Source organism: Lactuca saligna, chromosome 6 (genome assembly GCF_052625555.1).
Source record: "Lactuca saligna cultivar CGN05327 chromosome 6, ASM5262555v1, whole genome shotgun sequence".
NCBI classification, from domain to species: Eukaryota; Viridiplantae; Streptophyta; class Magnoliopsida; order Asterales; family Asteraceae; genus Lactuca; species Lactuca saligna.
Genome location: NC_136422.1, coordinates 171,027,728 through 171,044,959, shown reverse-complemented (window position 1 = coordinate 171,044,959; position 17,232 = coordinate 171,027,728). Strand labels below are relative to the sequence as shown.

General features: G+C 33.7%; 2 protein-coding genes across 2 annotated transcripts; one reads left to right on the top strand and one right to left on the bottom strand.

Moving 5' to 3' along the window:
• Nucleotides 1-9,119: 9,119 nt before the first annotated feature.
• LOC145000027 (Leucine-rich receptor-like protein kinase family protein) lies at nucleotides 9,120-13,784 on the bottom strand. Its single transcript, XM_078959174.1, has 4 exons — nucleotides 13,691-13,784; nucleotides 12,225-12,759; nucleotides 9,993-12,071; nucleotides 9,120-9,654 (listed from the first exon to the last, which is right to left on the bottom strand). Exons 2-4 carry the CDS (start codon nucleotides 12,694-12,696, stop codon nucleotides 9,272-9,274), a joined length of 2,934 nt encoding a protein of 977 aa, XP_078815300.1. The 5' UTR covers nucleotides 12,697-12,759; nucleotides 13,691-13,784; the 3' UTR covers nucleotides 9,120-9,271.
• Nucleotides 13,785-15,258: 1,474 nt separating this feature from the next.
• LOC145003129 (uncharacterized) lies at nucleotides 15,259-16,483 on the top strand. Its single transcript, XM_078962269.1, has 4 exons — nucleotides 15,259-15,431; nucleotides 15,771-15,845; nucleotides 15,991-16,339; nucleotides 16,385-16,483. Exons 1-4 carry the CDS (start codon nucleotides 15,259-15,261, stop codon nucleotides 16,481-16,483), a joined length of 696 nt encoding a protein of 231 aa, XP_078818395.1.
• Nucleotides 16,484-17,232: the final 749 nt, after the last annotated feature.

Genomic DNA, 17,232 nt, shown 5'->3' with positions numbered 1-17,232 from the left:
TGGAAATTACATTCCTTGAATTATGATTTCATCTTAAAGTATTTTCTTGAATGTATTTTGTGATATTTAGATTTTAAGGTTGTTAAAGAAAGTGTAATGAGCGTGACAACCTTAACTTGGGATGAAAAATTAGAATGTATTACTAACTTGAAATGTTCTAAGGGACTAACATTTAAAGTATAATTATAAAGCTCAAAGGAAATGAAAATTCTCAGCTTTGAGCTTTAAGTGTATAAAGAGAAAGAAAAGAAGTGAGGGATGAAGACTAGGGATGTTATTCGGGTCGGAACCGAACCGAACCGACCCGAACCCGAATAAACCGAAAACCAAATAAGGGTAATTGTATGAACCGAAAACCGAACCAAATAAGCAATATGGGTTCGGTTCGGTTCGGGTATTATTCGGTTCGGTTCGGTTCCGACCCGAATAACCCAAATAACATGTACAAGATGATTAAGAAGCAAAATAACCCGAATAATCCAAATTACATTTACAAATAACACATTGAAAGATTGAGTAGTAGATTAAGATACAAATACTTACTTGAGTTTCTTGATTTGGAACCCAATTTTCCATTACTTGAATGGAGTTTGATCACAATAGAAACTAGAAAACGAGGATGAGGAGACGATCAAAGAGTAATGTCGTCGATTTGGTGTACTGTTGATTTGGTGTAATACGCTACCGGATGATCGAATATCGATTTCGTTGATTTTTTATGGTGTATTACGTGGGTATTTTGGGTGACGATCGATAGAACACAAGACTGAATAAGCAATCGTGCAAGGGGAAAAAATGTGAATTTTCATATTCGGTTCGGTCCTTTTGGACCGGATAAGCCCTTATTCGGGTAACCCGGACCGAATAACCCGAAAACCGAATCGAATTGCTTATTCGGGTCTAATTCGGTTCGGTTCGGTTCGGTTCGGGTTTTCGGACCAAATTCTCATCCATAATGAAGACAATTGATATGCAGAAAAATAATAACACAAAAAATTGAAAGGAATAAACTCTAATTGTAACTCAGTAAATAGCTCAAATTTGGATTACAATCTCTCACCTCTTGCTCTCTCTAAAACGGATATGATCCTACTTGATCATATGCAAGTATATATAAATGGTTAAATAGAATCCTACTTGATTAAAACTTGCGATATAAATGAATTGCTTGATCCCTAAGCAAACTAGATTTCTTTGAGTCCTAAGCAACTTCTTAAGACTCCTTGTTGCCTAAGGAATGAACTTTCCCACACCTCATCGTGTATAGAAGGGGTATAATCGGAAATTACTAATAATCACCCCCTAATTTCCGAATGGAAATTGTGAGGTCTTCAACTCCTAGTAGCTTGTGCATCTCAACGAACTTTATCTTAGCTAATGCCTTTGTCAAAATGTCAGCTCGTTGTTCCTTTCCACTGACATGCTCGATTGTGATCTCCTTGTCTTCAAATCGTTCTCGTATGTAGTGGAAACAAGATTTGATGTGCTTGTTCTAGCCATGAAAAACTGGATTTTTGATTAATGCAATTGTCAATGTGTTGTCAATTTTAATTACCACTTCTTGTACTTAAGAACCAGTTATTTCTCCTAAAAGATATTGTAACCTATGTAGTTATCACGGTCAAAATTTCAATAGCGGTCACATACTGCTATTTGAGATCGCGGTTATTGCGGTGTTATAGTGGTAATATAGCGGTTTTTTAATATTACGTATAATTTATAATTTTATATTATATTTATATAGAAGTTATATATAGTTGAGTATTAATACTATAGGTCTATATAGAATTAATATCATAAACCTAAAAAGTCATATAAAAACATAACATAATATTCTATTATGTTAATATGGAAACTAGGTAGTGTCAAATAGAATTTAATTTTATTGCTCGTGTTCAATATCGTATTAGTAGGTCATGGTTGATATAACGAGTTAAGTTCCAAGTCGTAGCCTCAAAGGTGTGGTTCGATTTACAAAAAGCATTAATGGAGTCCGACCATAGCAGTTCAAGTTGTCGTGAGTACAGAAAGAGATGAGAAAAGAGAGTTGTCGGTAGACGTAGTTGCTTTGAATGCTTTTATTTATGTTAGTTGTTTGGGCATTTTAAAATGAAAGTGTAGTGAGATCATTAAAACTATTTTTTCATTGACAAAGTAACCAAATGACCCAAAATGTGAACGAAAATGGAATAGCGCCCGTAGCGCTGCTATAGCGGTTATTGAAATAACGGTAAATAGCGGTGAATAGCATTGCTAATAGCGGTACCGCGAAATGAAAACGCTAAGTTGAAAATAGCGGTTCCTGACCTCCGCAAAACGCTATAGCACCGTTATAGCGCGCAATTGATAGCTTAGATTGTAACCAAACTGCTTGACAACTTGTTGCAGAACCAGCCATATACTCAACTTCCCAAGATGATAACGCCATTGTTTCTTGCCTTTGAGAGCACCATGTAATTGATGATTCACCAAACTAAAGTACGTGCTTGATGGTACTTTTTCCATCATTTTGATCAATGTTGTGACTCCTATCACAATATCTAACCATTCTTAGTAGATTATTGTGACTATAACGTATCCCATATCTGATAGTTCGTTTTGCAAAACTTAATATATGTTTTATAGCAGCCATGTGTGACTTCTTTGGAGTTTGCATGTAATGACTTGCTATGCCAACTGAGTAAGCTAATTCAGCCCTTGTTTGAAGCAAATATATCAATCGTCCAACTAGGCTTCGATATTTCGCTGCATCTGTGTCTTCCTCGCCTTCTCCTTTTGAGAATTTTGCATTTGGATCCATTGGAACTAGAGTAGGATTACAGTCATACATCCCCCCATCCTTAAGCACTATTTTTTTTTTTTTTTTTGCATATCCTTCTTGTGTGATTAGTATGTTATCCTTCTTTTGATATACCTCTATTCCTAGGTAGTATCGTAATATTCCAAGATCACTCATGTCAAAGTCTGTTGCCATTGCTTGCTTGAACTTGTTTATAATTGACATGTTTGTTCTCGTAACGACCAAGTCATCAACATACACTCTAACTAGGATTAGATCAGATTCTATCTTCCTTTGGTATATAGCTTGTTCTTGCATGCACCTTTGGAACTTCATATTTTTAAGAATCTCATACAATTTCATGTTCCACGTTCGAGGAGCTTGGCGTAGATCATATAACGTTTTTATGAGCTTGAATATGAAATTCTTCTTATCCTTTCCTTGTTTTTTGAAACCTTTAGGTTGTTCTACATATGCTTCTTCTTGCAATTCATCATGTAGAAATGCAAAATTTTCATCGAGATGATGTAGCTCCCAACCTTTTGAAGCAGCTAGTGCTATTAAAATTATAACAATTTCAATTTGTGCTATCGATGCAAAAAATTCTTCAAAATCGATACTGTGTTGTTGGAGATATCCTTTTGCTACAATCCTAGCATTGTACTTGCTAATTGAGCCACTTGCATCTCTTTTTTACTTTATAGACCCATTTTAAACCAATAACGATTGGGTTGCATGGTCTTTTTTTACAAATCTCCAAGTTCCATTATTTTCAATAGAGTTGATTACTTCTTCCATTGCTTTTACCCATAATGGATTCGTCTTGGCTTCATGATAGGTTGTCAGTTCATATTCATTGAGAGCCAATAGTAGCTCATGATTCTATATGAAAAAAATAACTTCAAAATCATCATATCTACTAAGAAATCGTGTGTTGCGATTTGACCTTCGTAGCTGTGGAACTTTATCTTGTACAACTGTTGTAGGTGACATTGTGGTACTGACTCACTTTTTCACCATGACCAGTTTCATTTGTAACTTCATGTGCTTCACTTGCTACCGCTCCACTTCCGGTGGCAACCAACTTCGACCAATGAACCCAAAACGTCCCGGGTTTTTGTGTCGTCTTGTCTTCTTTTTCCCAACTCTAACTTGAGTTTTCATCAAATATGACATCTTATGACACCGTGATTTTTTTTACCTTTGGATCATATAAACGAGAAGCTTTGGAACTAGGTTTGGACCCAAAACACACCATTTTTTTTGGATCGAGAGGAGTTATGATTTTTACATAAGCTAGTGACCCAATAATTCGTAAGTGTTCGATATTAGGCTTGCGATGATAGAATTTCTCATATGGATTCGAGTTCTTTAGAGATTTTTTGGTAATCTATTTATAATATAGGTTGCATGTCGAATTGCCTCCCCCCAAAGAAAATTTGGGATATTTTTGGCTTTTAGCAAGCTCTGTGTCATCTTGAGGAGTGTACGATTTCTTCTCTCTACCACCCCGTTTTGTTGTGGTGTGTATGGAGCCGTGAGGTGTCGTATCATACTTTTGTCTTCATAAAGCTTGTTGAATTCCTGTGAAGTGAACTCTTATCTTCTGTTTGTGCGAAAAACCTTAATAGATTTTTCGCATTCTTTTTCAGCTAATGTCTTGAATTTCTTGAAATAAAATATGGCCTCGCTTTTTTCTTTCATAATATAACTCCACATAAACCTTGAGTAATTATCAATAAGAACGAAGATATACGTGTTTTTGGCAATAGTTGATGGTGATATTGGCCCACAAAGACATCCATGCACGAGGTCTAGGATATTCTCAGCTTGATATGAAACCTTTTTCGAAAAACTGCTTCATGTTTGTTTTCCATCTAAGCATGACTCACAAAGTTGATTTGATTCGGTGACAAGTTCCTTTTTGACATAGCTGAAATATTATCAAAGTTGGTATCCCTAGTCTAGCATGTCATAATCAAGATTGCTCATTGAGACGTGTGTAACAAAATTGGCTTTCCAACTTTGATTTTTGTTTTGTAGAGATGACTCATGAAACGTTTTACTTTGAATAGAAAAATATGTCGGCTATCATAAAGGTGTAGATGATCACCTTTCATTGACACGTCACACCTAAATTCGTTTGCTTGTCCTAAACTAATAATATTAGTTCTAAGTTTCGAAATATAATATATATCAGTCAATAATTTATGTCTTCCCTTTTCACCCTCGAACAAAATAGAACCTTTGCCATGTATCTCGATAAAAGTCATCACCAAATTTCCTTCATCTTCAAGTTATCAAATTTATTTATTAGGATTTGTAAACGAGCTTCTCTTACCCTATATGCTCCAAGGTGGTGAATTTTGATGGCTTCCCAAATCTCCTTTGTCATACTCATCATACCAACTTGGAAGATTAAGTCTTTGGGGATTACTTGGAATAAAACTGTAATTGCTACATTTTTTTCTTTTGACATTCGTCGTTCCTCGATCAACAGCGTCCCAAATCTCCTACATTTTTTTCTTTTGACATCGGTTAAATGAAGCTACTATTCAGTTCACATTTGTACACACCAATGCACACTAAAAGAAAACATTGGCGCTCTTAAGGCATACAAACACATGAAAGACTTCTACGTATAAAATCATTTTCTTCTTCATTCTCACATGTATATGGGGAGACTCAACTAGTCATTCAACTCCTCAACGCACTCATTCAACCACCGTAATTTAGTGATTAATGTCTAACTTCTTCGTTATATGTTTTGGACGTTTAATATACCAAATCGAAGGTATAATGAAGAGCATAAATCTACAATCATCTTTCCATTTCACGATTAGGCAAGACTTGGAAATTTGGAATTTGTGTTCCATGATCGGCAAAGCCTATTTTTCTAAACCAGGTAAACCCATTTTTTTTCCAACATTAACAAATCCTAATTCTTTATGACTGGTTTGTAGTTCATGTCATATTTGTAGAGAATTGCAATCATCTTGCAACTCGAAATGTAGTTTGTAAATCATCCACTATTTTGTGTAGTCAACCCACCGAAAGTTGCAGTTTTGTTCTAATAAAAATAATTGTGTGAATCTTCAAATACATGTTGTGTAGATGTTTCTCGAAATCATCCAATGGTTAAATTCCTTCATGGCTCAAATGAGGTAACTGTCAGATTGTTTTCTTAACTGCTTCAATATTTTTCGCTTGATTTTCATCTATGCATACTACAATGAATCAATTTTGATATCCAATATGAAATTTGAAATTATGGATACAAATTCTCATATTCAAAACCTATTATTCGAAAGTTTTAGATATTCGGAATTTTGAATTTACGATGTTGAACACATCTAATGTATGTATACGAATGATACCATAAGAAAGAAAGTGTATCTTGATGAAAACAAACTATTTATCGATCAAATCTTGGATGCATGAATGTTAGCTGGGAATATTTACAACATTGGTTAGTTTAATTAGATGAATTTCATCATCTTACTCAAGGAATATGTATAACCAAAAGGAGAAAAAGATAGTCAACATATTTGCTTTGGATGTTTAACTAACATATCCATTTATTCCATCTGGCTTTTTATAATTACTAAATTACGACCGACTTTCAATGCTAGAGTGTGGGGATGGAATTGCTCTTATTATATCAATCGTTATGCATTTTTTATTCCATTAATAGAACCTACCTATCTTATCGCTATCAATCAATTAATGAAAGCCTAAAGTCCCACATAAAATAAATTCAAATTATACTTGACAAAGCAACGTTGATCTTTTAAATCCAGATATAACCTATGCAATAATGAAATTATTTGATGTTATATTAAAGATAAAAATACCAATCATAAACAATCATGTAAAAAGTTTACACTATACCACCAATAACATATTTTTAACTTTTATAGAAAAGAAACATGTATGTATTGTGATATTCTTGAATAAAGTTTACCAGCATACCATGAAGACATGAAGAATGATAGAGTAATTTTGTTTATATGTTAACAAACTTAAGAAAAATATTAAAAAAAAGTAATTGAATTTAGAGTTTGTTACTTTGCTTATATGTTTATATTTGTGGGCATGGGCCCATGGAGTGGAGGATCAACAAAACCTAAGAGATATGTGGACTGTTTACAACTTTATATTAAATGTGGCCATAAAAATCATATGGGCTTACATTTTACTACTTACTAGACAAATAAGAAAGCATAAATAATAAAACAATTCACACGGATGGATAATTTTATGGCATAATACACGTGGAATAGCTATCTCTTTATGCAATTTTCATATTTTTCCTTAGGTGATATGTATATATAAACACAATCAATTATATAGGTATATACATGATAACTTGTATATTATTTTTATTTTTACATTATTATTTATGTTGTAAATAAACCAAACTGCAAATTTTTTAAAAATGACTAGCCAAAAGTATTATATGACATACAAATGATTTATATTTTTCTCGATTGAATGTGAAAACATGTCTAATCATACATTTATTTCAATTATTTTTGCTCGATTATGTTTGCTCTATATGAAACTATATAATACAATTGATTTTACCCTCCTTAGCTAATATTTTTATTCCAATTAACATCATTGTCATATTGAAAAACAAAAATGTACTCAACATCATATTTTTGTTGATAATTTCTTTTAAAAATCTTTGGTTTTATTTGAATAGTAAATATTAACATAATGGTTTCTCTGGATATAAAAGTAATATAAAAGTTTTTCTACATATATATTTATAATTGGTTGACATCACTTCTCTAATCTTTCTCTTTTATGGATATAAATTCCAAGGGAATTGTCGGAAAAGTTCTAATATTTTCGAAAAAGTTTCATTTTATTCCTATTTTTTTTTAACATAAAAGTTTCAATTATTTCATTTTGATTCAAATTAACAAATATTTTTGTTTTAACAAGAAATGACATATTATCGTCTAAAATCAAATAATCGGGATTTTTCTGTTCAAAAAACAAAATTTAGGACTAAAATGAATATTTTCCAAAAATATTGAGACTTTTTAAACAATTTTCCGTAAACTCTATCTCCTAATAAAGATCATTCATTTTTTGTTCTTAAGATATCGTCAAACAAGTGAACAACAGTGTGGTAAGACCTAAAAATCAGATTTAATATGCAGAAAAATATAGTAATAGCTAAATTAACTAAAACTACATTCCACCACCTTGTTGGCTCTAGAACCGCATCTATATATAGGCTGATAGGCATGAATCACAATCTATGTAAAGCATGCATAGATGTATGTGTAGAATAAAGTCTAATTTCGGACTCATGGTATAATACTATATATGTTGGTATGCCACCAATATTATATTGGTAACGAATATTGTAGAAGGATTTTTCACTAAGATACAGATATTGAAGTTTGAAAAAATACTACCGACTCTATCGTAACAAAAATTGTTCATATACGTATCAAGTATCAAATAACCAACATCAAAATTCGAAAGTGTATATGGATTTCGTTTTAGAAGAAATTTAAGTATTAAAACCTTTGGTTTTGGAAAAAGTTATGTAGAAACAAGTGTAATGCTTGTAAGAACAACTTATTACCCTAACATTAAAACATGTTATATAAGTGATTTTTTTTTTCTTTTAATCATTGGTGCGGATGTTGTTCTCTTTTTTAAGTCAATGGCTCAAGACTCGTTGTAGATATATATAGAGTTATATTTGCCGGTCTAAAGAAATGATTCATTTTTTTAATCCACTATACTATTTTTTTATATCAAAAAATCTTAAATACATTTTCTATTTATTAGCTTTTTATAAATCTGTTTAATATTTTTTTGTTATAATAACTTTATAAATTATAGTATTAAATAAAATATAACAAAACAATTTTTATTTTTTTCTGTTATAATGTATTTTTGTTCTATCTTTTTTGTTAAAATAACTTCAAATTATTACAAAGTATTAAAAATTTTAAATAAATTTTAAACAATTATAATATTTAAAATATGACTATACAGTTAAATTAAGTAAACATACATAAACTTGAAACACTTAAAATAAATTAAAAATAGGTAAACTCAAACTTAAAGGACCAAAATTACATATATAAAACTTTAACCTTAAATTTGATATTTGATATTATTGAACAATATAAAATTTAGGGTTGGGTTTGAGACGACATAAACAAACTACTTTTTAACAAATTTTAAATTTTAAATATATATATATATATATATATATATATATATATATATATATATATATATATATATATATATATATATATATACTTTGTGTGATGTTAATTGATGTAGTATATATAAAAGTCCCTTGTGTGGAAATAAAAAGTAAGAACGCATATGATTGATGTGATTTTAAGAAAAAAGGCATTATGTTACAAAAAGGTGTCTGCCTCTAGATAGATACATTTGACATTTTTGTTATCATACACTAGTGTACCAACTTGTTCCTACATTCATATACTAAGACAAAATTTTATCATTCTTTTTCTTACCATCATCGTCTTTAGTGATGATTATACTTACTAATTTACATGGTTCGGCTTCCTCTAACATCTTAACGACTGTTCTCATGGTTGGCCTAAGTGCTGGAAGCCTCGATGTGCACAAAATCGCGATCTTCAATACCTTTATGGTATCCTCTTTGTAAAGATCGGGTATACTTGAATCAACAAGACTTAACACACTTTCTTTGTTCTTCAATTTACTGCATACCCAATACACTATATCCTTATTTTCACCATATTCATACTCCATAGGTTTTTTACCTGTCACAAGCTCCATTAACACTACTCCAAAGCTGTATACATCACTTTTTTCGTTCACTTTGTACGTGTACCCATATTCTGTTCAATATAAACACCAAATCTTGTTAATTTAAAGACCAAAGATGGTATATCTAGGTTTGCTTTAATACCAAACTTCTAACATTTATAAAGATGGATAGGACCATGTTTACTTGATGTGAAATTAATTGGTGGACATAAGTTCTTGTACCTTAGATATATAGAGATTTTATTTTTAGATGAAAGACTAAAATATATATATATATATATATATATATATATATATATATATATATATATATATATATATATATATATATATATATATATATATATATATATATATATATATAGATATTGGTGTCCAGCTGATGTTAGACTCTAGAAAGAACGCTTACCGGGAGCGATGTAACCATGTGTTCCAGCGATCACATGAGTGGAACCATCAGTGGAATCGGTTTGAACAATCTTTGCAAGTCCAAAATCCGCAATTCTTGGCTTCAAATGCTCATCCAAGAGTATATTACTCGACTTGACATCTCTATGAATCACTGGTTTTTCACATCCGTGATGCAAATACTCTAAACCTTTAGCAGCTCCAACAGCTATCCCGTATCTTGTTTCCCAATCAAGTCCGAGTTTCTTACTCGTGTGTAACCGATCCCAAAGGCTTCCATTAGGTAGATACTCATACACCAATAAGTTCGATTCCTCACTTGTAATACTACAATACAATTTCACAACATTTACGTGCCTTATCGAGCTTAATGTTTCCACCTCCGCATCGAATTCCGACGAATCTTGTTTGCCGGAATGCTTTCTTTTCCGGTGAACGGAATCGGAATTCCAGATGTGTTTTACCGCCAATTCCACCCCGTTTTTTAACGACGCGCGGTAGACTTGGCCGGAACCGCCCTTTCCGATCAAATTCTGTTCTTTAATCGAATCAAGAATGTCATCTTCCATGAAGCCTAATACATGGAATGATTTTACATTCCATGAATCCTCCTTTAACGAACGGGATTGATCATCCTTTTGACTTTTGTTCTTCAAGTAACAAAAGTATGCAAGGAAAACGAGAACAATGGCTGAGGCAATTGAGAAGCAAGTGATTGCTGTCCGGAGTACGCTAGACGTGCCACGGGAATCTGAAGAACATCGCCGGAAATAGCTCACCTTTTGGCTGCAAAGACCAGGATTTCCGGCGAAGCTTCCATTGTAGGCCTCGATAGATAGAGATTCTGGTATTGCGCCGGCTAACTTATTGTGGGATAGGTCTAAAAGACTTAGCCTCGAAGATGATAAGCTAGATGGAATTTGACCGGAGAGTTGATTACATGATAAATTTAACGAGTTAAGCGTCGGTAACCGCCCTAAAGCTGCTGGGATTTGGCCGGAAAATGAATTATACGCCATGTTTATGTCTGTTAGCGAAGCACATGAATGTAACGATTTTGGAATCTCGCCGGAGAACTTGTTGTTATCAAAATGAAGGCTGGTCAGTTGGGTTAATTCTCCAATGGTTGCCGGGACTTTGCCGGAAAATTGGTTGTGACTTAAGTCGATCATATTTAAGGATGTAGCCTTTGAAATCTCCGGTGGCAATTCGCCGGATAATCGATTATGAGCAGCGAATATCTGCGCCAATGTTTTTGCATTCGCGATATCCGATGTAATGCCTCCTTCCAAATCGTTCGTGGCAATATCAATGATCTCAGCATTAGGAAGCCCCCATATTCCACTAGGTACAACACCGGAAAGCATGTTGTTGCTTACCCGAAACCGTGTCAGCGTCTTACAGTCGGAATAACTCGCCGGAATTTCGCCGGTGAAATTGTTCTGAAGGATAAGGAGCTCCGTCATCTTCCCGTTCTTACACATGTTGGGAGGAATTTGTCCGGAGAGGAAGTTTTCCGAGACGTCAATGAAGTTGAAGTCAGACAAGGAGCCGAGCTGCGGAGGAAGTTTCCCAGTGAGCTGATTCCGATACAAAGACAAGTTCACCAGTTGCTTGAACTCGCCTAGCTCCGGCGGAATCTCTCCCGATAACTCATTTTCAAACAATTGTAAGCTCTTAAGCTTATTCAGATACCTTATCTCAGAGAGATCACCTTCGAGATAGTTGGTGGAAGCATCGAAGAACTGAAGGTTCGTTAAGTTACGTAATCCCACCGGAAGTGTTCCGGTCAGGTTGTTGGCCCAAAGCTGAAGCATCCATAACTTCACTAGCTTGCTGATTTCCTTTGGAATCTCTCCGGTAATATGATTGGAGGAAATCTCGAAGTTAATAAGCTCCTTAAGATCCCCAATACCAGCCGGAATCTCACCTCCGATGCTACAATTCGCCATGTACAACCAATTCAAATTTAGCAGTTTCAAAACTTGTTTCGGGAACGGAGTTTGATCAAACAGATTGTCTCCGATGCTTAGAACAACCAACTTCGTCATATTTTCCAGTGAACTCCACGGGAAAGTTCCTGAGAATTCGTAATAGTTAGTTTCATAACAAATTCAAAAAAAAAAATGTCTGCGAAAGAATGAATTTATCATGCATTTTGGCAAATTTCCTCACCAATTCACGAAACAAAACGAAATTATCCAACATTTCTGTAAACATTTACAAAAAGTACCTGAAAATCCACTGTTATTGACGTAGAGATACAAAAGTCCGTTCATGGAAGATATATCAGGAATAGGACCGGAGAAGATATTGTTTCCGAGATCCAAATAAGTCAACTTCGAGCACTTGTTGAGGTCTTCTGTAACGCTTCCATTCAAATAATTAAAACCGAAGGCAAGCTTCTCCAACGATTGGAGTTGACATATCGAATCAAAAGGAATCGAACCAGCAAGATTCTGATGCGAGAGGTCGATTTCCTTAACCGAAGATCCAGAATCATCACAAGTGATTCCCGTAAAGTTACAAACCGAATTATCCGATCTCCATGAATCAAATACTTTTGTATCAGATTCCGCTAAAGCGGTTTTGAGATTCAACAGGAATTCAAGTTCGTCGGAGCTGACGGAAGAGATAAATCCGATGAGAAGAAGTAGGAAGAAGTGGTTTCTCCGGTACGTGGTGTTGGCCGTTTCCGGCGACATGGTAGTGGGATGAGGAGGAAACGGTTTTTTTTTTACGACAATAAGTTATAACCATGTGTCACACTGTATTTATACAATATAAAAATATTTAATAATTCGATTGCTTCCAAAATTTGTATATAATGATGTATGCATATTGTTGAGATTCTCGTTAGATATATATAATATCTAAAATGGTTATAAAAATAAAATTAAAAGGTTTAATCACATATAATTTTGTTAATTTTTATAATTTTAAATATATAATATTTATAGGTTTATAGTTATAATATTGATTCTGACCCTTAACTCTTTAAATTTTATTTGTTTTTTATAGGGTTTAGGTTATTTTTGGTCACTTAACTTTTGGTTTTGTGCTCATTTGATCACTTAACTATTTTTAAGTTTTAAAAGGTTATCAAACTTTTGATTTTGTGCTCATTTAATCACTTAACTTTTGGTTTGGTCACATTTAGTCACCTAACTTTTAAAATTATGCTTATTTAGTCACTAAACTTTTAAATTTTTTCAAAAGTTTAGTGACTAAATGAGCACAATTTTAAAAGTTAGGTGACTAAATGAACACAAATCTAAAAGTTAAGTGACTAAATGTGACCAAACCAAAAGTTAAGTGACTAAATGAGCACAAAGTCAAAAGTTTGATGACCTTTTAAAACTTAAAAAGAGTTAAGTGATCAAATAAGCACAAAACCAAAAGTTAGGTGACTAAAAATAATCTAAACCCTTTTTTATATTATCTATGTTTAAAAAAATGACAGAAATGAAATTGGCAGGTTTGGTTTTGCCTGCATGCAATTGAAGTGTTTTCGGTGGAAAACAAAATTGAAAGGAAAAAAGAATGCATTGGTAATTAAATGGCATTTTTATAATAAAATGGGTTCTCTTTATGTTTGGATTATGGAATTGCACAACACACCAATAGCAGGAAGAAGTTTGAATATGCCGAGTTTTATGTCTAATATAATAGAAAGAAGAAGAATATAGAATGGCTAACCTGAATTTGAATTTGTGATATGCAATCGAAACGGGAATATGAGTTGAATTTGTGATATGCAATTGAAACGGGAATATGAGGAACGAAGTATAGCCGAATAAAATTAATGATTATTGATGTAAACATAGAGGTATATATATAGGGGGATTATCTACATCACCTCCCCTTTTGGTAATTATTAACTTTTTATTGAATTTATAATATTTAATTTATTTTTTAGTTATAAATGCAAATACTAAATAAAGAGGTTAGGTATAACTTGTTGCTTGTTTATCTGCGACGTTTATATAAAACTTTTATTATTTAGTTAATGAAATGATCATAAAAAAGAAGTTTTTATGTATATTTTCTCAATACTTGGTATATCTTTGATTTGAAAATTTAAGGGTGCGTTTAGTTGCGGAAAAATGAACCGTTTTCCGGAAAAATTTTCCAAGAAAAATGAGAATTTTGAAAACGTGTTTAGTTCGTCTATTTTTCTAACTTTTTCACGGAAAATGAAAATTTTCCGTTTTCTAAAATTAAAAAAAGTTGGAAAATTTTGGAAAAATGATAATCATTGTTTTCCATATTTTTCTAATTCCGAAATTTTTCTATAAACATATATCCATTCAACCCCATCCACCTCTATCTACCCCCACCCCACCCCCACACACATACACATAGATACCCACCCACACATACATACTCACACACACACACCTACAAACACACACACATACATACCTACCCGCACACACACCCACCCACCCGCACACACACACACACTAACCCCCTACACACACACATACCCACCACACCCCCCCCCCCCACACACACACACATACACATGCATACCCATCCACACACACACATACATACCCACCCCCACACCCACCCACCCGCACACACACACACAGCAACCCACACATACATACCCACCCATACACACACACACAAACCCACACCTACCCCACCCCCACCCTTACAGACACACACAAACCTACACCTACCCCCGCAAACACACACTCGCACCCCCACCCACCCAACACCACCATGACAATCACCGACCTACCATCACCACCACCACCACCACTAACCCGTCACTAGCACCACCACCACCGCTGCCGCCACCACCACCACCGCTGACACAATTGCCGCCGCCACCACCATTGCCTGTCATCACCACTACCGCCGCCGACCCGCTACCGTCACCACCACCACCCACTCCCTACCACCGCTACCGTTTTGTAAAAATGAAAACCGATAGAAAAATACACATCTAAACACGTTTTCTAATTTTCTAAAACTGAAAATGAAAAATGAATAAGTTTAACTAAACGTGTTTTCTAAATTTTTCAATGAAAAATGAAAACGGAAAACGAAAATCGAAAAGGGAAAACAAAAAACGGAAAATGAAAATTGTTTTTCCGTAACTAAACGCAACCTAATCTTTTATGGGTTTTTTTTTGGTTTTGCTTTTCTTATCATATTAATTGTTTGGATTATCTATATGTTATATCTATATTTGTATTATTCTTTCGTTTGGACTATCACCGTGTTAACTTTTTTGTTTAAGACGATGTAGTATGGGACATTTATTTGCTCGTTATGGTGACTTGGAACGCCATAATGATGTTATAACGGGGGAACACCGCCCCCTTTCTCGTTTCTGCTCTTTAAGATCGTATCTCGTTGGCAACACAACCGGAAGAAACAAGCCAAATTTGAAACTTTACTGTAGACCAACCGTTGCTAACGGGTATTTTATTTTTATTTATTTATTTTTTTTAAATTAACTATTAAATTTTTTTCATATATCCTATAAATATCAAACATTTTATAAAAAATTTCACACAATTTCTCTCATCCACTTTAGATAATTTCAATTATCTTCAAAAAAAAATATGGATAATTTCGACTCGTCCGATGATTCTGATGACGATATGTTCTTAAGGATGATGTATCATTATTACACTATCGAGCTGTTACAATCAAACCCAACCCCGCTACTAAAAAAACGTGCGATGTTAAACTAAAATCGTGAGGAAGGACACGAACATCTATATCATAATTACTTTGCAGATAATTGTGTATACAGGTCTAAGGACTTCAAAAGAAGATTTTGTTTGAGTTGGAATGTGTTTTTGTGGATCGCCAACGCCTTGGAAAGCGGGTATCACTTCTTTATTATACTTTTATACAAAATAAATACAAATGTACTACATGTTTCTTTAATTTTACAACAAATGTACTATATTTTTAAACTGTAGTTAATTTATGTTTAAGTATGAATTTTTTCAATTGAGAAATGATGTTAGAGGTAGACGAGGGTTTACAACATTTCAGAAATATGTTGTGGTCATTCGTTTGATGGCTATGAGGGAGTCACCCGACACCATGGACGATTATATGAGAATGTCAGAAAGAACCGCAAGTGAGAGTTTGTATACATTGTCAAGGGGTGTTGAAACATTTGGAGACATATATTTGCGGAAATTTTCGTTGCATTATTTGCAAGACTTGTATGCGGCTCATGAAGAATGCCATGGCTTTCCCGGAATGATCGGAAGCATTGATTGCACACACTGGAATTGGAAAAATTATCGGGTAGCATGGAAAGAGCAATATGCAAGTAGTCATCACGGATCGCCTTCGTTGGTTTTAGAGGTAATTACTTCTCAGACTTTATGGATTTGGCATGTATTTTTTAAGGTTGCGGGTTCCGACAACAACGTCAACATTCTTGATTCGCCAATATTCGACAATCTTTTGAATGGAAAGGCCTCAGATGCTCCTTTCACAGTGAATTGAAACGAATACAAATATGAGAATTACCTTATAGATGGAATATATCATTAGTATTCCACATTCGCGAAGGCATTCTGACACCCGGTTGAAGATAGAGATAAATTTTTTAAGAGAATACAAGAAGGAGCACGTAAGGATGCGACACGTGCTTTTGGAGTGCTGAAGACGAAGTGACATATAGTTAAACATGCAGCACGACCATTGGATTTAACAACTCTACCATAGTACCGTATATCATGTATGCATGTATCATAATGCATAACATGGTAGTAGAAGATAAATGACGAAATATTCACATTATATTCCAACGGAGCCTAGACACATTCAATTTCAACCAGAAACAACAGAGTATTTGCATAGAGTCATTGACATTCAGGGCGCAAATAAACACAGACAATTTCGAGAAGACTTGGCAGATTATATCTTCTATGGCAACGATAACGATAATGAATAGCGTTTAGTTTTTAAAAAAATGTTTTTTTTAACGAATAGCGTTGTAATTTTTTTTTTTGAATTTGGATGTTATATATAATTTAATTTCTATGTTATTCTTAATATTTAAAATATATTTGTTTAAATTAAAAAAAAAAATTCGAAAAAAAAAGAAATTATAAAGTGCAAAAAAGTTGGTGTTATAACAAGATGTAATATGATGACTATTTCTCCACTTGGTGTTATAACCAATGTTCTAAATGACGTGAGGTGTTGCGTGACGACAAGTCTAAGCCTCAAGCTTAACGAACCATGGCGAG

What these genes read in the sequence shown, in the direction of transcription:
- LOC145003129 (XM_078962269.1), top strand. Translation starts at nt 15,259, where the DNA reads ATGGGACATTTATTTGCTCGTTATGGTGACTTGGAACGCCATAATGAT. An exon ending in AGACCAACCGTTGCTAACGG is followed by an intron (nt 15,432 to 15,770) that starts GTATTTTATTTT and finishes TTGTGTATACAG; the next exon opens with GTCTAAGGACTTCAAAAGAA. An exon ending in GCCAACGCCTTGGAAAGCGG is followed by an intron (nt 15,846 to 15,990) that starts GTATCACTTCTT and finishes AAATGATGTTAG; the next exon opens with AGGTAGACGAGGGTTTACAA.
- LOC145000027 (XM_078959174.1), bottom strand. Translation starts at nt 12,696, where the DNA reads ATGTCGCCGGAAACGGCCAACACCACGTACCGGAGAAACCACTTCTTC. An exon ending in CAATAACAGTGGATTTTCAG is followed by an intron (nt 12,072 to 12,224) that starts GTACTTTTTGTA and finishes ACGAATTCTCAG; the next exon opens with GAACTTTCCCGTGGAGTTCA. An exon ending in ACATGGTTACATCGCTCCCG is followed by an intron (nt 9,655 to 9,992) that starts GTAAGCGTTCTT and finishes TATATTGAACAG; the next exon opens with AATATGGGTACACGTACAAA.